The sequence below is a fragment of the Stegodyphus dumicola genome, chromosome 2, assembly GCF_044657685.1.
Source record: "Stegodyphus dumicola isolate Sdum_Otavi_A_Nest chromosome 2, ASM4465768v1".
In the NCBI taxonomy this organism is placed as follows: domain Eukaryota; kingdom Metazoa; phylum Arthropoda; class Arachnida; order Araneae; family Eresidae; genus Stegodyphus; species Stegodyphus dumicola.
Window position 1 is genome coordinate 266,716,411 of NC_140769.1, and position 24,462 is coordinate 266,740,872.

The 24,462-nt window shown below is 33.3% G+C and overlaps 1 protein-coding gene and 1 long non-coding RNA gene across 3 annotated transcripts in view; one reads left to right on the forward strand and one right to left on the reverse strand.

Moving 5' to 3' along the window:
* LOC118200149 (inactive dipeptidyl peptidase 10-like) overlaps nt 1–24,462 on the forward strand; it is a 631,756-nt gene that overhangs the window by 522,937 nt on the left and 84,357 nt on the right. The window contains exons 15-16 of the mRNA XM_085812127.1: nt 5,011–5,109; nt 6,998–7,073. Coding sequence (XP_085668253.1) covers nt 5,011–5,109; nt 6,998–7,073 — 175 coding nt within the window. The remainder of the gene's footprint in view (nt 1–5,010; nt 5,110–6,997; nt 7,074–24,462) is intronic.
* Nucleotides 1–24,462, reverse strand: part of LOC146998967 (uncharacterized) — a 65,891-nt gene that overhangs the window by 2,236 nt on the left and 39,193 nt on the right. The gene's annotated exons all lie outside the window — the stretch shown is intronic.

Here is a 24,462-nt window from a genome sequence, read left to right on the forward strand (position 1 = left end):
ATTTTAAAAATGGCTAATGGTACATACTTGAAATTTGATGGAATTCTCTATATGGGCACTATGTTTTAACCAAAGCAAAAATCTGATGAATACTTTAATATTAAAAAAAATTATGCACGAAAACATTACAGATTTTTTTAATAAAACACATTTCATAAACTAATAAAATAAAAATTTTAAATGAAATTCTTAGAATTTTTGGTTCGCAGTAGTTTCCAAATGTTATTAAAGCTATATATTAAATAGGGAATTAAATTATGCAACGGAATGTTTTAATCTGTGCGCGCAAGTTGTAAACGTGACGAACAATTTTGTCACAAATCGGATTAAATTATAAAAGTATTTGTGGCAACACAAACGTTCTGATTATTATTTCAGAAAGCAGCTATATTATGTGGTCAGCTGTAAAAAATTGGAAGTAATTGCTTTTAAAATAAATAAGTTATTCCAATTTTTACAACAGTCCCATATTCGAAGATCTTATGGTGTTTTAAGGTATGTGAGTCTTCTTAATAGAATTTTTAAAAAAAACCAATAATTTTATCTCTATGTGTGGTGGTGCTTCCGAAATATATGGAGCCATCTCAGAATGTAAAAGATACGTATATCTATGCAATATATTTTTCTTTTTCTGAAATTTTTAAAAAATGTGCAATATGCATGCACTATACATACAAAAAAGGTACCGAAAATTTATAGCCTTTTCTTTCAAACTATTTACACTCAGCTACTCATTTCAGTACCTCATTTAAGACGGTTTCTTTACTCTGGAGTAGCGATATTTATATTCTTGCCATTCCTTAGTTAAATAAAACGAAAACGTGATAGTTATATGGAATCAGTTATGTATAGTGGGAAAACCTTGTACGTAATTGGCTGTTATTACATCCTACAGAAAAACCATAAAATGAGTAGATACATAGGATACTGCTGTGTATTTTAGGAGACTTATTCAATGTGTCTTGAAATAAATTTCTCTCATACTCTGGAACCACGGACCTCTGGAATACCGACCCAGCGTGCAGAACCACTACTCCACGAAGGCACGCTAGGAAGGCGGCAGAAATACCTTATAAGTTTAGGTTACAAAAATTCATACAGACCGCCAGTGCTTTTTGATCTCCAACTATGCGCTGGGCGTCGGTTCGTTTATTATCAATCAGCTTCTAATAAACTCAGGTAATATATCAAGATAACAAACGAATCAGCCACCCAATCGAGATAGTGGTTAGTGACTTTGACTGCCGTACCCAAGGGCCCCAATTCGAATCCCGGAGAAGACATGGATGTTTGCAAGTGTATAGTGTCTGTGCGGTATGGGGTACTCCAAATATGCGGCGAGCAGAAAGTCCCCTCGAGAGGTTGGTGGTAGTAGAAGAGGGGTAAGAGACCTTTGGACCGGGTCCCCTTGGGGTGCTCGCTCTCAAAACTGGGGTTAGAACTGAACTAAAATCGGTCTGTCATCTATGTGGTGCTCAGAGCTCTTTCCAAAGACAGGCGCTTATGATTCTTTAACACTTATGATTCCTTAACATTGAATGTCGAGTGTCAGCCGAAAACATCGCGGACGAAAATGTCGCGGAGGAAGCAACGCAAGGCGAAAACGGTTCAAAAACTTCGCAGTTTAAAAACATCGTCCTCGAAAATATCTTGGTAAAAAATAAGTACCTACAAATCATCGCATGACATACATTTTTCAGGCCTTTAATAACTGTGAAAGGATACTCGTATAATGATTTGTGAGCGCAAGATCGAAAGAAGGAAAATGTTACGTTCATATTTTTTATTTACTAATAAATATTTGCTGATAAAGTAAGAAGGAAACTTAAGCATAGAAAATGAATGCAACTTATAGAACTTACTTAATAGAATTTTAAACTGACATAGTTAACTAACAAAGGTCATTATTAATTTTTTATAAAGTTTTACTGGTAATTTTAAAGATGTTTAAATTACTTGTTTTGCTTTTTATAAAATTATTACTCAATAAAAAATGTGAAAGTAAAAATTATCCTTTTATCCATCATCTTGCGCTTACAAATCATTATGAGATTATCCATTTACAATTATTAAAGCCTGAAAAACGCATGTCTGCGATGTTATCGTCATGCGATGATTTGTAGGTACTTTATTTTTTACCACTATGTTTTCGACGATGATGTTTTTAAACTGCGAAGTTTTTTAACCGCTTTCTTTTCGGTGACGATATTTTGTACCGCGATGTTTTTATAACTGCGATGTTTTCTCTTTGCTTTATTTTATCCCACGATGTTTTGTGCCACGATGTTTTCACCTTGTGTTGTTTTCTCTGCGGCGTTTTCGTCCGCTATGTTTTCGGTTGTAACGGAATGTGGTGGGCTTGTGCTGACCTTTGTCAGACAAGTGAGATTGGTAACAATAGCAACAACACAAACGAATCATGTTAGGATTGCAGATATCAGCTCGAATCTTGGAAAAGTAAGAGCAGTAGCAGTTTAAGTACTGCCATAAATAACTATTTTCTTCAGTCCCACCCACCCCCCTAAAGGAGAGAAGATTTGAAGTTTCTTCCACTATCCGAAAATGAAACTGCCTAGCAAGAGACGGCCATGTATGTGAAATCGACGGCCATATTTATAACATTGCTCTATGGCAATGAAATATACTAGTTTCTAGGATATTCCATGTATGCATTTTGAAATTAAAATATATTAAATTTACAATGATATTCATCTCGATTGTTAAAATTTTGTTTCAAAATAATAAAAATGATGTCTCTAATTTACCATATACAGAAAATTATTAAGAAATAGTGTGAAATCTAAACATATATGTTCAGCTAATGCTGTTACTTTCAAATTTTTCATTTAGTGTGTGTGTGTGATTACGGCAAAGCCTCGAGGGCTATCTGCCTAAGAGGAGGGATGCCTTCGTGGAGGACTTTCTAAGGGAAACTGGCTCGTATACACGTTACACATGGGGAAAACCACGAAAACGCCCATGCAGCCAGCCCGTTCGCGGGATTCGAACCTCGGACCGAACTACCAGTGTTCAGCGATTTTACCGCTCGGCCGCTGGTGGGCAATTTTTCATTTAGAAGCATATAGTTATGATAAATTCACAATATTATCATAATTTGATAAAGAACTATTTCATATTAAAATCTTTCATGAGCATAAATATTATCTACAAGTATTTCAGTATGTTTTATACTTCAGCTGTAATATACTAAAGCTAAAATTTGATTATTTTTAATATCCATATAAAAAACATATCATCAGTAAGCTATAAATATTTAAAGAAAATTGGAATAAATATACTTAAAATAAAAATAATATTTTTCACTGGGATATTCCGAATAGAATGCTTAAAATAAATATATAATATTTATGCTTGGAATAAATTTAAGGATTTTATTTTGTACTTTTTTCATATGTATGGTTTTCGATTAAAGAAATTAAATTCAAACTCAAAGAATTATGTATATAGATTCTCGGAGATATCTCTCCAAATAGTCAATTATAATAAATATTTTACATATTTTTATCGTTACATTGAACAGAAATTTATACGTTTTAGGCATAGGCACATTTTATAAAAAGAGTTTATAACAATAAAACAGTTTCTCTCGAATAAATGTTCAAATTACATCCTAACAGTTCACAGTATGTGAAAATGCATAATAAATAACACATAAGAAAAAGAATTATTATAATTTAACACTTGTGCAGTTCACAAAAGTTATAAAAAACAATTTCTTGCTTGTTATGAAAATTATCCCCGAATTCTATAAAATGTTCATCAACACAGTTTAAATCTTGTCATGTATCATAGCATGTTAAGGAAAAACGACATTAATTGTAAACAGAATAAACTCCGTGAAAAGTATTTCAGGAATCTTTTTAGACTTTCTGTTCGTGCATTTATATATATAACATGATATTCCAAGCTTCAAAAAAAATTTTAAATAAATGTCATTATGTCGAATCATAGCGTTCGGATAAATATGACCGTCAAGAATTCACTTTCTAAGTTGAACTCTCCCTCCTTCTATTCTATCTCTTTGCTGCCCACCTGTCCCCTCCCCATATTATTATATGCCACCTTCCAGTAGCACTTACAGTTTTAATCGCTCTCTTTGAAAATCACTGCATATTCTAAATTTCTATTTAATTTCTGCATTATTCCAGCCAAAATGGTTTAGGTGTATTAGCTTGTGCAGTTTAATTGTATTTTAATTTCAGTGTTGAAATGTAATCTTGACTCCTCTAATTGTTTATATGCTCACTAACAAAGTACCGAAATGTATCTTGTACAGTGTATTTATACTCTAGTTTCAGTATTGTAATGTAATTTTTAGCCTTTTTTAGTCCAAAGGGGCTTTGTCTCTGAAGGACTACTGTCTTCGTTTTGGACTTTGTGTTGAATTACTATAAATGTCCTTTTTACTTTCAAACTGTTGCCACCAGATGTTAGAGTCCTGCATTATATTTGAAGAAATTAAATAACGAAAAATCTGCATAATGTATGTCTATTTCTCGCATTGTGATAAAACAACGGCACCTAGAGCCATCGAATTTTGAATGACGTAATCTTCCTACGAATATGGGCATGTGGAAGACCAAATTTGAAATTTGGAATTTGTTTTATGATCGACTTCATATTTTCTGAAACTTTAACGAATTTTTGATTAACAAACTCAAGGATTTCAAAGCGAGCAATGGCCACACTCTACGAGCAAAAAAAAAAAAAAAAAAAAAAAAAAAAAAACCTTTTTATCTCCAGCGGGCGCGGAACTGTGTATCGGAAATTCTAAAGATGGCTCATTTTAAAATTATTTTTCGACATTGCTATTGAACTGAATTTTATGGTTTAAGTGCAAACTTGGTAGTTAATAAATTAAGGTAACACACAAAAAACCCTTTGGACTTCATTTAAAATCTGAAACCTTTCAGATTTTTTTTAATTGTTTATTTACTCACTAAAGATGTGCCGAAGCATTCATCTTACATGTTATTTCATTTTCATCAGTTAGGGTCCTGGACACAAATAGTGATTTGATAGAAGCACTCGAGAAGAGAGCCCTACCTCAAATAGAGACATTTAAAGTGCCTTTGAAAGGTGGATATGGTACGTAAGAATAATATACCTTCTTATATTGCTTTGCATGTGCGTGTGCTTTTGATGTAAATAATCACAGCAAATATAACGATCTAGCAAAATGCATGACACTTAATATGTACTTTAATGTTATGCAAATGATGCAACTTTTTGTAGACTTAAGATTTGCATATTACTTCATATAATCGATTGTAGTATTTTTTTTTTCTATTTTTAATTTAACATTTGTTTTTACTGAAATTGGCTAACCTATTTAGGGTACTTAAGCGTTAACGCAACCATCTTTGTGCAACCTGGTAGTCGTTTTCAAAAGAAAAGGCAAAAATTCCTTACCGGGTACAAGGATTAACGATTTTCTCAACTTTTTATTAAAAAACATCTTCATATTATCGATATTTATGACAACTCAACAAAATTTTATCAACACATCAAATGGAATTTTTTTTTTAAATTTTAAGATACAAATTTAAATTATGTAATAAAAATTATAGATCCATTTAAAAAATAAATAATATTTTTCATGAAACCTGTCTATAGATATTGTAAACTTGTTTTCTCCCCATGTACACTGCGATCTGTTTTTTTGCTTAAAAATTTCAGAGAACTGCACAAACTCTGCATTGCGCACCGGCTGTTTACTGAACTAATCTCGTCATTGTTACCTTTAGTGCTTTGGGTGCAAATTGTTATATTCCTGCAGAACGTTTACCTAGTTGCTGGTAGACTCCACAAACGATATTTTAAAACTAATTTGAAGGGGAAAAAATGCCATGCTTTCGCTCTAAAAACCGTTATATTTGGAATAGAACAAAGAGAACGCGAATGAAAATGGCAACGTTGCTTAACTGGAGGAATTTATACTACCATGGTTGCTGGAGTATGCTTGTGCTCATAGTTGTCAGAGTTTGGCATATTCTGAAAATCTGGCGACTTCTACTAAGGTGATTAGGATAATACGGAAGTACCCAATTTAATTAGCGATAGCCTGCAGCATATAATTCTAATATTCAATAAGTTTTAAAAGTACGCAAGAGTAATTAGTACTTTTTACGAAGATTATGCAAACTTTATTACATGCTCAAAAAGTTATTTTTCCATGTAAAATAATTATTTAAATATGCTTCCAAATAATGATTATGCATTATTGCGAGTATGGATATTTACTTTCGGTATTTGTTGCACATTATTATTAAATATAAAAATTAATTTTAATAAATGTATGCAAACATTTCTTAGCAAATGTGCTATAAGGTATTTGCTCCTTCCTTTCTGTATGCTTTCGTGGTGCAATTGGAAGTATACTAGACACGTATTCGGCAGGTCCAGGGTTCGACCCCTTCGAAGGCAATCCACATTTTTGACGTCACCTGTTTAGTAAAACTTAATGACTCTACAATGTTCTATGTACAGAAACATAGATTTAAAATTTTACAGAATAAAAATACTGATATCCTGCTTAGAATTTTTTTAATTTTATTTAAAAGAACTTACTTACTGTACTTATTAAATACAAACTATAAAGTGTATGCATCAAATATGATTAAAGAAATCTGCAAAATCATTTATGACCTTATTTTTGAAAAATGCGCCATAAGTTTGCAAGTGCTTCTACTTAAACAGTATTCTGTACATAGAAGCATATAAGTTTAATAAAATACTTTTTTTTAAAATTTGATTTACTTTTAACGTTACATCCTGCGAAAGTGTTATCTTTTTTAAAGTAAATACATGAAATCATAAAATAAGGGACTAATTTCGTGCCTTTTTTTTATTTCTTCTTAATATTAGATGCGTAATTTTTATTTTACAATGCAGTTTTTTTTTTTTTTAATAATGAAAAAAAAATTCAAATAAAGTATTAAAAAGGGTAATTATGTTTCTCTTTTCCTTCTTCTAGAAGCCTCTGTTCGCTTGTATTTGCCACCGCCTTTGAGAGATAACGAAATTATCAAATATCCTCTAATCCTACACGTGTAAGTATTTTCATCTCATCTTTTTATTAATAGCAAGAAAAAACAGATCCATTAATATAAATGAATACAGGGGCCATCTGCAAATTGCAAATGATATCAGTAAGGAAAGGCCAAAAAGTAGTTTTACATGCATAAACTTCCAAAAGCGTATAAGAGATACATATAAATATCAAAAATAACTGAAGACTTTTTTTTTTTTTTTTTAGGACCAGATCGAGTTTTCTTCTGCTTAGTTGAAAAAATATGCACTTGACAATAGAAGGAATTGTATTACATCGATCAAACTAGAAGAAAATACCTGATGCGGATACTACATAACTTCCTTTCACTTATTAAATTACATACAACTTTTTCCTGCAAACGTTTTTCCTCGAATTTCATTAGCGATGCATTTCTCATGCAATAAATTCAATTCTCACTTTGCGGCAAAGCAAAAAAATAAATAAATAAATAAATAAATAAATAAAATTCAAAGCATCTTCATCGAAAATTATAAAATACATAAAAACTAAAACCCGAAATACAGTTAAAAAATATTTTTTACAACTAAAATTAGAGTTTCTACGCAAAAACAAGCATTTCGGCCAACGGACAGAAAGACCGAGTTTTCGGTGCACAAAACTGAAAGTTTACTTTCTATCGCACTCTGCAAGAAGACATTGAAGTTAGCATACAAACTGACTTAATTCACTATTTTACTAAGAGTTTCAGATGTAAACAAATGGCAGCTTCGTTAGGCTTAGCACCATTTAAATTTTTAAATTGTTGATAATTCTACAATTATTAGAGGCAGATTAACTAAAAATATAAAAACCTTAACGGGGTCATAAGGAAAACATAGTTCAATCACTTTTAAAGCAAAAGGTTCACTATTTATCAACATATACGAACAAAAAAACTGATCTTATCGTATCGGGTGATAGAGTAGGTACTATATATCTCTTTGTTGTGTGTGTGTGTGTTTTTGTTGAGATCTATGCAACAAAAAAGGGAGGTGCACAACTGCATGTTTTAGCAGCCTCATGTACAAAAATGAAACGTTCTAAGATTACTCGTTTTTGAGTTATGCCTGATACATGCATACGTACAGGTGTCACGAAGAAATCGCTTCTGAATCCATTTCAAGTCCATTCCAAAATCCGTTTTGGAAAAATGAATCCTTTATCTTGCCCACACGTACAGATGACATGCAAAAAAATTGTTCAAATGGATTCAAGAGCGGTCAAAATGGCTATTTTCGTTGAAATAACAAAAACGAACATAGCACCATCTACCGAGGAAAACCGTAACGAAACATGACATGAAAAATCTAAGGCATTAGAATTTGAATGCTCTGTCAACAGTTTGATTGGAATTATGTCATGAAATTTTTTTAATAAAACTGAAATCTACGAAAATATTTGGGGTTTTTTTATAGTTTGTGTTACTTGTCTTTTACAATGGCCTTGGCGAAAAAATGTATTTGGCACGTTTCTGCATTGGAGAGAAACAAACGGTTACCGATCTGCGCATGGGTGAAAACAAATGCTTTACTTTTTGCATTGTGTTAATATAACTGTTTTTCATAACAAAATATTCGTTAAATTTAGTATTTTCAATCATCTGTCAACGAAAAAAGAAGCTGTAGTTGATGTTTGAAGCATCACTAACAACAGCAGCTGAATTGTGGCCATCAGTAAGCGTCTGTAAAAAATAAACTTACAGGTATATTTATTTATGTTTTTAATGTTCTTGACATGTTTATATATGTTGTTATTTTAAATAAATTGCATACTAATTTTCTTAAATAAATATTAAATAAGTTCTGTTTACATATATTTTTATTTTAAATAAATTTCTCGGAAAATTGTATTAAATATTGTAATAAATAAAAAAATTACATTAGACCCCTGTTATAGGTGTATATTAAATAATTTGTGTTGTACAGTTAATTGGCTGTTTATTTTTTGCTGTATTCAGTTTCGTTTTTGTGAATGCTTACAGCTTTTGGCGACAAATCGCACTTTCTTAAGCCCGAATTGCGCCACGGTCTCTCTTGCTCGCCAAGGCTACTGTAGAAGACAAATATGTGCTTTAATTTTAATTTTCAAGTAAGGGAAACATTCACAATTTTGTATCATAACAGCAGTACATGTTTCTTATTTTAAAGCTAGAGCTCATTTTAGATACGTAATAAATTATATACCAGAAAGAAAGGGGATTTCTCTGTTTATATATATATGTGATGTACCAGCTTTTGTCGTAGCTTACATTATCAGACGATAAGTTTTAAAAAACAGGATCCATTTATTATATTTCAGGAGAAAATAGCAGTTACAAAATCAGATATCCGGAATAAATAAAAAAGAATTACTAATAACTTTTTGTATGAAGTTTACTACATCGTGACATTAAAGAAAAAGCCCCGATATTCTTTTGTGAGTCCTTTTATAGCCTCTGGAAAGGCGGAGCTTCCAAGAAATGACGTCAGCCTCGTCAGCCAATCCAGTTCGCTTTAAATATTTCCAGAACATTCTGTAACTATACGTGTAGAAAAGGCGGGAAAAGCAACTTGACTACGGGGCTGTGGATTTAATTCCACGTACTTTCAAATAAGAGAACGTCGCCATTAAAAATGAAAAGAACATACGGTTAGAATTTTAAGTGTATTCTTGACTATGGAATTTTATTATTACATATATATATCTTAAAAACCCTGTATGGTCTTATATAAGGCTTAAAATTAATATGATACTCAAACATTTCTGAAATTTGTATAATGATTTCATTCAGAATGGCTGTAACCGTTATTTTCATCTAAGTTTTCCGTTGTTCGAAGTAGTATCGGTTTATATTACTTCAGATAATCAATGTTTAATTTCGCTTAAATTTAGGTCGTCCAGACAGAATAATGGTTTGTGACTCTGACTGTTGCACCCAAGGACCCGGACTCGAATCTCGGAGAAGACATGGATATTTGTAAATGTATAATGTCTTTGTGGCATGGGAACACTCTAAATATATGGCGAGTCATAAGTTTTTACGTGTGACTTGCTGGTAGGGAAGAAAGATGGGAGACCTTCGTATCATCCCCCCCGGGGTGTTGTCCCTCAAAAGTGTGGTCCGCTACGTACGGTCCTCAAAAGATGTCCAACCTACGTACTAGAGGCTCTGCCAACCTTCTTCCATGAAATAAAGACTCGACGACAAACAAATAAACAATTTACATTTAGATATGTTTCTAAAATTCGTAGAAAACTGCCAAAGGCATTGATAAAGCTCGAAAGTATTATTAAATTTTACAGTGATAAATTCAAACAGAATTACAAATATTCAGTCTGAATTCCTATATTCATATATCATAAAATTCCAGCTGAAAAAAACTAACCTGAGGATAAATATTATGATCAAAATATACCAGGGGTTACGTAGAATTCTAAAATCTTACAGGATCTACCGATATTTTTGATAAAATTTGGGGAAACTCCCTTTCGTCTGAAGCACATTGCGTCTCTCCCGCATAAACTGGACGTTAATTATCTATTGCATCAGATTTAAATATTAAACAAGAATAATTTCTTATTAGTTTGCATTGTTTCTGACGTTATTTTCGTGAATACCAAAGACGCCATTATTTTGGAAATATCTCCAAAACTGTGCTGCGACGAAAATGCTCTTGTCTGTTGCGTAACACGCATTCAGCGAAACAGCAGCAAACGAGTCAGAAATCTAATTACATTCGGTGAAGTGCAGAGTAAAAAACCAAATGTCGAACTCGAAATCGTATAGACAGGAGATCGAATTTTAAATTAGCTCGGATTTAAATTAGTGCTAAATTAATGCATTGCAGAACTGGAAAATAAAACCTAGGAATCATTTACGAAATTCTTTTCTGAACAATAAATTCTTTTCTTACAATCTGATTTTTTATAACATAACCGAAAGTTTCCTGCTAGCAGATTTTTTTTCCCTAATGGCAGGCACTTAACTATGCCGACATCGGCCACTCCTAAGCCCAGATCGATGGTCTCTTTTTTATGGAGTCACCTAATAGGTGGGCCACCATTGCCTCCTATGAAGGGACAGACAATTTTTACATCCATGCCACCTCCGGGATTCGAACCCGGACCCATAGGTATAGCAGTCATGTTCCCCTAACCACTGTACCGTCTGGAAGGCACTTGTAACGTAAACAGAGCTGATGAATTTTGCAGAACTTAGAAGACAGTGTAGAGCGGTGTAGTTGCAAATAATGGTGTAATTCTAATTTTCTCGTCGCCCCAAAACTTAACTATCAATAGCCTACCTGAAATTCGAATAACGATTATTGGAGTTACTAAGCAACAAAAATCAGCTCAGTTTTCATACATTTGTGCAATTACAGTATTATTACCACTTTTTTTTATCTCATTTTTGTGTATACCTCTATATACTTCCTTGTACGAAGTGAAAAGGAAGTATTGTAATCGCGAAAAGTTTCAGGCAGCATATTTCAACGAAAATATCCATTTTGATCGCAATCGAACGCAATTTAACGATGTTTTTGCGTGACATCTGTACGTAAGCACATAATAAAAGACTCTTTTCCTCTAAAAAAAATTATAAAACTGCTTTAAGGGGACTCGTACACCTTAAAACCCATAAGATGTTCGAATAGATGACTGTTGCAAGAATTGGGATAACTTATATATTTTAAAAGTAATTACTACCAACTTTTTACAGCTGACTACGTAATATAGCTGCTTTCTGAAATAGGCATCAGAAAGTTTGTGTTGCCACAAATATTTTTATAATTTAATCCGCTTTGTGACAACAGTTTTCGTCATGTTTCCAACTTGCGCGCACAGTTTAAAACATTCTGTTTCATAATTTAATTCCATATTTAATACATAGCTTTTATAACATTTGGAAACTACTGTGAACCTAAAATTCTAAAAATTTCATGTTAAATTTTTATCTTATTTTGAGTTGAGTTTATAAAATGTATTTTATTAACAAAATTTGTAATATTTTCGTCCATAAAATTTTTCAGTATTAAAATATTTATCAGATTGTTGGTTCAGTTAGAAAATAGTGCCCATATAAAGAATTCCATCCAATTTCAAGTATGTACCATTAGCCATTTTTAAAATATCGTGCGCGCAAGGTGGAAACATGGCGAAATATTTTGTCACCAAGAGGATTAAATTACAAAAATATTTGTGGCAACACAAACTTTCTGGTTACTAGTTTCCAAAGCAACTACATTATGTAGTCATCTATAAAAAGTTGGAAGTAATTGCTTTTAAAATAAATAAAATATCCCAATTCTTGCAACAGTCACATATTCGAAGGTCATGAGAGGTTTAAGGTGTATGAGTCCCCTTAAAATGAATTCTGAAGAGAATTTTTCGTGGCGTCTGTACGAACGTATGTACGTATCTCGCATAACTCAAAAACGAGTAGACTCAGAACTTTGAAATTTTGCATATAGGACTGCTAACACATGTAGATGTGCACCTCGTATTTTGGTTGCAATTGGCCGCGCCAAACGTATATAAATATATTTATATACTCGTATATATCCACTCTGTTACCCGTCTCAGTGATCTCAGTTTCTTTCCTCTTCTATGTTTGTAAATTGTGCATTTTTTGCTTTAAAAATGATTGAATTATGCTGTTCTTATCTTCCGATTAAGATTTTTATGCCTTTAGTAAACATGCAAGCAATATTTGTACAATTATCAATAATTTAAAAGCTGTTTAAGTGCGGTTAAGCCTAATGTTTAAATAACATGGCGGACGTGTTTGTTTACATTTGAAACATCAGAATAATGGATTTGTTGCCAATCTAGAGAGACTAAGCTTCGCAACAACAAAGATAACGCCTTCATTTAGTATTATTCCGAATTAAATCATGCTTAATCCTTTCTGGAATTTTTTCGAGGAAATAAGTGTTTAAGATTTGGTTTGGTTTATTTAATTATGGCGAAGCACACTAGGGCTATCTGCCTAAGGAGAGAGATGCCTTCGTGGAGGACGTTCTAAGGAAAACTGACTCGTATACACGTCACACATAGGGAAAACCACGAAAACGTCCATGCAGCCAGCCCGTTTGCGAATAAGTGTTTAATATTTGCTTCGTAATTTTCAATATAGGTGTGGTGTGGTGTATTTAATTACGGCAAAGCACACTAGGGCTATCTGCCAAAGGGGAGGGATGCCTTTCGTGGAGGACTTTCTAAGGGAAACTGGCTCGTATACACGTTACACATGGGGAAAACCACGAAAACACCCATGCAGCCAGCCCGTTCGCGGGATTCGAACCTCGGACCGAACTACCAGTGTTCAGCGACTTTACCGCTCGGCCGCTGGTGAGCCCAATTTTTAATATAGATATTTTGAGTTTTTATGTATTTTTTCCTTATCGCGAAGTGAGAACTGAATTAATTGAAGGAGAAATACTGAATCGTCTGTGAAAATCTATTTCTTTTTTGTTTTGTTTGCTTAAGGGGACTCGTACACCTTAAAACCCATAAAAGATTTTCGAATATGTGACTATTGCAAGAATTGGGATTCCTTAGTTATTTTAAAAGCAATTACTTCCAACCTTTTACAGCTGACTACATAATATAGCTGTGTTTTGAAATAGTGATTAGAAAGTTTGTGTTGCCACAAATATTTTTATAATTTAATCCGCTTTTTGAGAAAATTTTTCGTCATGTTTCCACCTTGCGCGCACAGTTTAAAACATTCTGTTGAGTAATTTAATTCCATATTTAATATATAGCTTTTATAACATTTGGAAACTACTGTGAACCAAAAATTCTAAGAATTTCATGTTAAATTTTTATTTTATTTGGAATTGAGTTTATAAAATGTATTTTATTAATAAAATCTGTAATGTTTTCGTCCATAAATATTTTAATATTAAAATATTCATCAGATTTTTGGTTCAGTTAAGAAATAGGGCACAAAGAAAGAATGCCATCAAATTTCAAGTGTGTACTATTAGCCATTTTTAAAATATCGTGCGCGCAAGGTGGAAACGTGACGAAACATTTTGTCACAAAGCGAATTAAATTTCAAAAATATTTTTGGCAACACAAACTTTCTGGTTACTAGTTTCCAAAGTAGCTATATTGTGTAGTCAGCTGTAAAACGTTGAAGTAATTGATTTTAAAATAAATAAAATATCCCAATTCTTGCCACAGTCACATATTCGAAGTGTGTTAAGGGGTTTAATTAAGATGTATGAGCCCCCTTAATATCTTTTATACATCGTTCTAAATTCTTTATAGTATTTGAATAGATCATGTGGCAACGATTAGATAATTCTTCAAATGATATAAATTTTATGTATTGAGTTATAATATGAACGAAATATAACGCTGTTAAGTGAACCTAGCACCAGAGCGTCGCTATGGTAAACAAATAAAGTGAAATTTAAAGATTGCATTTATTCTGTGTTTTATGCGCTATCAACGAAGTAGATTTAATTCAATCCAATAAGTTTAAATGAAATGCAAGAAAAAATGCGTATAATTTAATATTCCGTACTAGGAAGTCATGTGTTGTACACATCAGATTTTTTTACTTTAGTAATTTAAACTGATTGTTTTTCGAAATTCGAAAAAAAATGAGTCTTTATCAGTAAGTAAAGAAAAATCAATTAGAAGCCCCCTAATTTCGTAATAAAAATCTAAAATTTGTATTTTTGTATTTTTTGACGCTTCGCATTTTTGTTATTTGAAGTTAAACATACAACACAGAGATTACTAATGATTCAATCACATTGAAGAGAAGTACTCAAGCTTGGAAACTGATTAAAAACTATTAATTCAAGATTTTCTCTGAGTCATATTCTACTTTCTGCTATTAAAGGAAACAAAATTTGCATTATAACAGCCTAAATATCGATACATAAAATATCGGAAAACACAATAGTATATCGTTAATGTTATCGTGAAATCGATTTAAGTCTCAGCAATCGATAATGAGAAAATAATGAACATTCCGAATTGTAAAGTTCAACGGATTTTAACAATGAATAAAAGAGGAACCTAAACTAAGCTCGATATCATCTGTCGCTGAAAATATTCCAACTACGCACGCAAATGTAAATTTACAGAATTTATCACAGTGTATCTAATATATTATTTTAATTCAATGTTGTCTTTAATTCGTTACATCGCATTTAGCATTTATTAAAATTTGTGGTCAACTATTTGAAGATTCTTCCTCAGTGCTGTGCCGTTGATATCCATAGTAAATTTCTTGAAACTAAGCAACTTGTACTATCTTTTCTAATAAATCTGAAGTGCAAGTTTAAACGAATACTGTACTGTATTGAGTCTTCTATCGGTTATTTTGCTAGTTTTCTGAAACAAAGGCTTGTTATCCGAAATTAAAATAACATAGTTTACATCCAATTGCATATCTTTCTACTTTTAGAACAAATCTTAAATTCAAATACAGTTTCCCTCTTTCGCTCTTTCTCGTTATCTATTCCAGATGCATTTTAATATATTTTCGTGATGCGTAATTTTTCCTAATGTTTTCATTGTTGCATATGATGTATCCTATTTGAATATGTCTTATTTCGAACTTCTTTAGCAATTCAAATTGAATTCGAAGTAAAGCGTATCGCTCACTTTGCTCCGGGATATGATTTTAATGGTTTTCTTCAAAACAATTCTGGAAGCAATGTTTGTTCTCATTAGTGTATTTGTCATAGATATAGCCAGGTTTGGAAGAACGTAGGGAATTGGATTATTGTTTGAAATATTAGATTATAACGTTTTTCTTTGGTGGATTTAAAAAATCCTATTTCCACTTTTGCTTTAAAATAAGTGTATTCTTTCCAAGAGGCAAATTTTACTTCTAATATCTACAGTTATAAAATACTTTAATAGTCATCGTAGCTTTTATCCTATCCTTGAATTTGATTTTTGCATTTGTATTGTACGTTAAATTTTTATTATAATAGTTATGGGTTGTCGATAATATTCAACATTAATTGCTTAAATTAAATAATTTGTAGAGACATTAGGATTTTTTTGGAAGCCAGAGAGATGAAAAATTAGCAAACGCCTTCCCCGGGAATCGAACCACGTACCTCTGGAATACCGGCCCAGCGTGCAGAACCACTACACCACGAAGGCTCGTTAGGAAAGTGGGAAAAATACCTTATATACTCCCCTTTTAAAGGTCGACTAGGGTTTTAGGGGACCTAGTCGCCAAATCCTGGTTGCGGAGAATCATCATCCACAGCTCTTTTAGTTCGGGCGCCACTTGTAGAGTCATTAGGATTTTTGGAAGCAGAAGAGATGAAAATTATGCAGCTGCCTTCGCCGGGAATCGAACCACGGACCATTGGAATACCGGCCCAGCGCGCTACCGTTACACCACGAAGGCACGCTAGGCAAGTGGGAGAATTTATAAATTTAGATACCGATAATTTGTAACGATTATGTTAATTTTCTTACATGATAAATTTTTTCAGTTTTTACACTATCCTATTTATCATTAGCTTCCGTCAAAATAATCTACTTCAGAACTATAGAATAAACAGTTCTGAATTCGATGACTTCCAGTTCTGGCATCTCTATTGTTTCAAAGGAATTTTCCTGAGAAACACTAACACCCTTTCCTCACGTATTTTACCTCCTTCTTTCTCTCTCGAAGTCAGTTGAACTTTCCTTTAATACTCTTTCTTCCTCATTTGCATTGAACGCAATTCTAAAACCTCATTCTGGTAGGGAGTTGTAAGTTGAAACGAGGCAAGATAGGGAAGGTTCGCTAAATTAAAATAACTGCTATAAAATTAAAATATACCTTACAACTTTTATTTGTATTCAGTGTATTCAGTTGGTATTTGCATTTTTGTATTAACATTTAATCCATTTTATTTTCCCTCTCATTTATTATCTGAAATGCATTTTGTGTAGATTCTTCGTTAAGTTTTCCGAATGTGGCAGGTTTTCTCGTATTTGAGAAACTTTCCAAACACGTGATTTCACCTTACTTCTGTTATTTATGTTCCGGCTCATTGTAGCCTTATCTATTGCTGATGTGTTCGATCTCTGGAAATTCGAGTCTTTTTGTCTCTCTTCTTTCTCTACCGTTCCTCCGATGTGCTCTTGAGAACTGTACTCAAGACTCATTCATGTGAGGTGCCGCTGGGGCTTTGCAAGCAAGAAGCATTGCTCTCGTCTCAGTGTCTGTCCGATATTGTAATGTTAATATTACTGTATATTTTTACTGCAATGTGGGTTTCTTTTAAAGAAATAATACTGTGATAGTTGCCAGTAATTTGCCCCCGAGTATGTTTTATTTGTTATGCTCTTACAGTGCAATGGCATTTTTTGGAAATAAAATTACTCACACATTTTTCCCGCTCGATTTTTGGACGATCAAATTAGTTTAGAAAATGGCAGAAACGCTTTTGTGCGGGTAAGCATAGGTTGGTAGTTACAGCTATTCGAATATCAGGTTTTCCTATTCTCTGAAAATCATTAGCATTTTTCTTTTTTTTTTTTTTTTTCTAGGAGAAGATTTCGGCATTCCAGAATGTCGCAAAGGAATTGCAAGTTTTCCAGGCCACCTGTCACATCAATCTTTAGACGCTTTGAACCTTTTTAATGTACCTACAAATTCGTACTTGAGTTTTTATTGCTCGCAAGCCTTTTCTCTTATTGACCGTCACAGCTGTTGCAAGATAAGAATTTCAAGACAAGATTTGTTGTAAATATGGCTTTGTGTTTGTTACAGCATTCCCATTACGATTGTACTTTTATAATCACCGAACTCTGTATTGTGGTGTTATTTTCAGTGAAGGTTTAGGAAGAATGGTAGTGCTAAACTTCGAGGAATTCTGATTTATGACAGATCGGAAGCTATAAAACAATGTCCAGAAACTTCATGTAATATATTATTCTTACTATATAAGGCGGGTTTATCGACTCATAACTTGAATAATCAATAATATCTATCGTTTAAACAAATTCATTTTTTGCTGTTTATAGCCTGAAACACAATTTATAGAAATTTTTAAAATAAATTAGTGTCACTTTTGCATAATGAAGCTTGGCAACGTCAAAAAACAAACGAGTGCCAAACGATATATTGGCAAAAAATGATTCTAATTTAGTTTTACATGTACAAATCTTAAGATTTTGTACTTGAGCTTCATTTTTATTCAATAGTGTTACCTCCTTTTTTGGAATACACTCTTGATAATACTGTCTATCAGGTAAGTCTGAAGCTATTTAAAACTTATAAATGAGTCTCTAGTTAAGTTCTTTTGTAAGGATCTTAAGTTTTACTAACGTTTATTTTATTTTAAATCTTTACTATCACTTCTTATTTTCTACTTCCGGCCAGAATTAAAAGCTTTAACTTATTTATGCAAATTTGTCCGGCGAACGCCAAGTACTTAAGTTGTGGCTTTTTGCCAAGCCAGAAAGAGGAAGGAGTTAGTAGAAGCAGGCCGCTTGCCTTAGCAGTTTACTCGGTTGCTGGTTGCCTTCCGGGCCAGAGGTTTAATCCTCTTGATAATTTTAAACGTATCGTAGTGTTAACAGTTCTCTGTACTACATACGGCTTCCTGTTAATATACGGCCAATCTTCCACGTAGGCCCTTGTTTATTATTCCGAAGTTAAGTTAGAGTTTAGTTAATATTTTTATATTCTTACGTTCAGACCACAAGTGGTTGGTCTCTGTATTCCGAAGTCCGGAAATTATTGTAAAGAGTGAAAAATAAAGGGTTTCGTATACCCTTCCTGTGTATCTTGTCTACTTCCCACATTTATTGAACATGGCTTTAGTAAGCTCCCTGTTCCGAGTCAGGTTCTTGAATGTTCCCCAAGCAAGTAAGGCGGAGCACTGAACCTGATACTTTTTTTAACAATTCAATTTAAATGTTTGTGAAGACTGTTAACTCTGTGTCCTATTTCAGTTAAGCAAACTCCCTAAGTTATTAAATAAAGATTTCACAGTTATTCTAACTTATGATCCTTTTATAAATTTGTACTAAATAGAGGACAGTGTACTTAAACGCCTTAATTGTGCTAAAAGCACGACATATCAAAAATATGCATCCATTACGTTTTCAAAATAAATTCTGGCAAATGGTGTCCATCGTAAATCTCAATTTGACATGTTGTATCAAGGACGTTCACCATGACTTTTGTTAGAATTTCGTGTACTAACTCTTGAGCTAAACTCTGAATATTGGCTCTAAGCTGCTGCATGATTTTGGGTTATTTTCCTCTATGTTGAACTAGTATGTACTATATGCATGCGTTAAATCTGGCCGTAGCAAAGACCAACTAAAACTCAAAAACGATAAATTTATGCAATTGTTAAAAATTATCTTTAGTAGAGTTATTTTTTGTTGGTCTAGGGCTTTTCGCCGTCGCCATTTCGCTGTCAGGACGTTTCGCCGTCGGTATGTTTCGCCGTCAAGACATATTTTTCTTTACATGACTGTATTTTATCTTGCCGTATTATACTCGTATTAAATTTATTTAGTTTAATAATTTCATTTACCTTTAACCTTTTGTATACTTAAAAAATCTGATGTGTACACCACATGACTTCCTTGTACGGAATAATAAATTATACGCATTTTTTCTTGCATTTTATTTAAACTTATTCGATTGAATTAAACCTACTTCGCCGAAAGTGCATAAACCACAATAGAATAAATGCATTCTTTAAAATTCACTTTGTTTACCATAGCGACACTCTGGCGCTAGGTTTACTTAACAGTATGAATAATTATATAACAGTTAACTTATATAATAATTATATAACGGAAACTAAGTTAACTGTTATATAATCCAATAATTATATAACAGTTAACTTATATATTTCATTCATATTATAACTCAGAATGCACAAAATGTATATCATTTAAAGAATTATCTAATCGTTGCCACACGTTCTATTCAAATACTATAATAAAGCTAGAACTATGTATAAAAAAAATTAAGCAAACAAAACAAAACAGAAACAGTTTTTAACAGACGATTGAGTATTTCTCATTCAATTAATTCAGTTCTCACTTCGCGAGAAGGCAAAAATACATAAAAACTCAAAATATCTATATTAAAAATTACGAAGTAAATCTCAAACGCTTATTTCCTCGAAAAAATTCCAGAAATAATTAAGCGTGATTCAATTGGAAATAATAAATGAATGCGTTATCTTCGTTGTTCCGAAGCTAAGTTACTCTAGATTGGCAACAAATCCACTAGTCTCCTGTTTCAAATGTAAACATCAATGGCCGGAAGATAAAAACAACATAATTCAATCATTTTTAAAGCAAAAAATGTACAATTTACAAACATATAAGAGTAAAGAAACTGAAATCAATGACCCGGGTAATAGAGTGTAGCGCAAGTAATAATAACTTGTATTCGCACTAAATGGATTTAAGTTCATACAATATATAAATATATTTATATACGTTTGGTGCTGCCGATTGCAACCAAAATACGAGGTGCACATCTACATGTTATAGCAGTCCTATATACAAAATTTTAACGTTCTGAGGCTACTCGTTTTTGAGTTATGCGAGATACGTACGTACGCACGAGCGTACGTACATACGTCCGTACAGACGCCACGAAAAAATCGCTTCAGAATTAATTTTAAAGCAGTTTTTTAATTTTTTTGAAGGAAAAGAGTGTTTTATTCTGTCCTTACGTACAGATATGACGCAAAAACATCGTTAAATTGCATTCGATAGCGGTCAAAATGGATATTTTCGTTGAAATATGCGGCCTGAAACTTTTCGCGATTACAATACTTCCTTTTTACTTCGTACAAGGAAGTAAAAAAGGTTGCTTTTAATGTACATAGTTATTTACAAGTATGAGATATAAAAAATGGAAAATTATGTCAGTGTCAAAGAGAAGTGGGTCTAAACTTCTGATATAACAGAAGTTACATTCTCGATTTTAAAATTATGCGGGCACAATATTTACATGATTCGTCAATTTTCATGAAATTTTAATCTGCTAGTCCAGAGAAATCACTCATACAAGCAGGAAATTCACATCTCTATGAAATCTGAATGGAAAACGGAATTACTTAGGAATCTTGTCAGCACATTACTCTCTTAAACGGTGTATTTGTATAAAACTGTACACAAAAATATTTTGTATATTTTTTATGTAAAATGTTTATCAAATTAAATTAAATTATTAAACTGAACAGAATTATTCTTTTAAATTAACTTAAAATAAGACGGCAAGATGCAATATATTCTCGTAAAGAAAAATATGTCTTGACTGCGAAACGGCTACGGCGAAATGGCGACAGCGAATGGTGGCATTCCTATTATTTGTTGCTTAAAATGTTGAATTAATTATCAAACTCAAGATTACTATACTATAAAGTTTGATGTTCCCTCCAGAAATATTTAAGCTTATAATGTCACTGACTCAAAGTCTCCTCTAAAGCAACTACTGCATTGTGAAACTAAATGTGATCGTAACTTAATGTTTCTCCCATTTCTGTAAGTCAAGTGACGTCACTGAATTCAACTGCTGAAAAGAGAATAATCTTGTTTTCTATTGACATCTGGTAAGTTTGATGTTCCTTCCAGAAATATTTAAGCTTATGATGTCACTGACTCAAAGTCTCCTCTAAAGCAACTACTGCATTGTGAAATTGTGAAACTAAATGTGATCGTAACTTAATGTTTTTCCCATTTCTGTAAGTCAAGTGACGTCACTGAATTCGACTGCTGAAAAGAGCACAATCTTGTTTCTTAATGACATCTGGTAAGCTGTTGGAGCACTTCGAGCATTCGGAATATCAAATAATTTGCAGCATGCTCGCTGCATCAAAATAACAGAGTGTTGATTTCAAGTACAACTGAAAAATTATTCTTCTTTACTTGCCGGTGAATCTTTTCGTCGTAAAATTTCCAGTTTGGGTTTCTAAAGAAATAAAATAAATAATAATAAATAAAGATGAAAGTTATTTGCTGTTTAAATAATTTCATGCGCCCCTTATATGTGATTTACTTTATTTATATGATGATAAGATCTGGCCTTATCTACGTACAGATAAAGTATACAGTTATCACAACCCTAATTGGTGAATTTTCCGCTGTCCTATAAGGGCCACAGAGGATAGGGAGAAGGTGTAAAGTAGCCTTTATTAATTCAATTAAAGTTTAACAGACGGCACCAACTTGTGCTTACAGAAGCAAATAGCTTTGACTTTAAATCAAAGATAATGGATGAACGAAAACTAATGAAATCTGACATCGCAGTATAACTAGCGCGCAAGTTGGTTGTGACCGAAGTCGGTGTAAACAAGGTCTAATGCGAGAATAACTCAACACCGCAGAATACTGATCTCTAGAGAATCAAGTTATTAATGTGACCTTCTAGAAGGCAGATCATGCTCTCATTTCACACACCAAAACCTTCCTTTAAATATACTTCCTTCTTTCTACCTCATTTGAAATCACGTGAACTAGAAATTTACATTCTGGCGGAGAAATGAAAACTAGGCTGATAGAATAGGAAGTAAACTTACAATAACTAGCTAGAAACTTAAATGCCCCCCTTCTCAGCATGCCTTCGTGGTGTAGCGGTCATCACGCTAGGCGCTTATTCGAGAGGTCCGTGGTTCGAGTCCTGGCGAAATCATTGCTAATTTTTCATTTCTCCTCCTTTCAAATAACATATTAATGTCTGTACAATGTTATTATGGTTGTCTCTTATTAGATACCGTAATCCTTTCGCTTTGTAAATTTAAATATATTTTATGCGATTGATGCCAAACTTGTTATTAGAAATGGTATTGGAATTTTAGTTATTATTATGGTCACACGAATATTAGCTGGCTTTTAGTGCAGACCGCGACTGCAGATCTTGACGCGAAATCGATAAAAACCCAGTTTGCACATAGAATCACTAGCAAGCAGGTGTTTAATCTTTATTTTTTCTTTATTTCAGTGAAACTTTTCGGCGTTTCTAAATGAAGGACATTCTAAAATGAAAAACAACTCATTTGCCACGTTGCGAACACCGTATTTAAAGACTGAGAAGCTAACAGATGATAATTCAAGAACGTTAAATATTCTAAAATTCAACGTTCATTTATAGCAACATATTCTATATGGCATTATCAAAAATTGCATGTGTAAGTACACTAATGTCCATAAATTAAGGATAATACAAAATCAGGCAAAGGAAGAGTTAGAAGCAAAACAAATCTGACTTACTTGTAAAGCTTATTTATTAAACAAAAGGTAAAGAGCAAAAAACGATGCTATATGTTTGATATTATTAAAAAAATTAGCGATTTTTTCTCCCTGGAGCAAATTACAAAAAAAAAACATTTACAAAAAACCAATATTACATGGTTGGTATGATCGTTAATACATTGTATGTCTCCCAGACGATGCAATACAGCCCGTACAACGCCTAGGCATGCTGACTATCAAATTATCGATCTGATCTTGGGGAATATTACACCACTTAAAACGCAGTGCTCTCCGAAGTTCCGATAGACATGTAGGAGGAGGATGACGGGCTGCAACTCGTCGGCCAAGCATGTCCCACACGTGCTCTACTGGATTCAAGTGCGGTGAGAATGCTGGCCAGTCCATACGGGTGATATCCTCCGATTGAAGGCATTCGCTTACGATGTTTGCACGGTGAGGACGGGCGTTGTCATCCATAAACACAAATTGTGCGCCCATGGCGCTCCGAAACAAGCGTACATGTTGTTCCAGAATGACGTCCCGATAGATTTGGCTTGTCATGGTTGCAATTTGAACATCCAGGTCAATTCTGGAACCCAGAATAATTACACCCCAAACGAGCACTCTTGCACCACCGTACCGGTGTCATTCAATGATGTTTTCTTGGTGGTAACGGGTACTGGAGCCCTCCATATGAACGTCCGGCGAGAATCAGACTGCAAGCTAAACCTGGACTCGTCTGAAAACATCACACAAGCCCACTGTTGTGGTGTCTACACTGCATGCTCTCTACTCGAGGCTAACCTCAGGCGACAGTGAGTTGCAGTAAGTGGAACGCATCTGACAGGTCTACGAGCATATAGACCAATCTGTCCTAAGCGTCTGCACACGGTCTGCCTTGAAATTGTCGTACCAGTGGCTGAAGAGAGCTGACGAGACAGGTCTGAGGCTGTGCTCCGCCTGTTTCTTTTGGCAGTAACTTCATTCGACGTTGTAACTCTGGGGCGACCTGTGATGTAACGTCTACTCACATTACCATCATCTTGGAATCGTTGCCAAAGTCTGAAGATGACACTCTGGGCAATTCCAAGTTCGTCTGATACTTCCAGTTGGGTACGCCCACATTCCAGACGGCTGATAATTCTACCACGTAAAAAATCATCCAAATGCGTCCTTTGTGTCATAACTATTCGGTT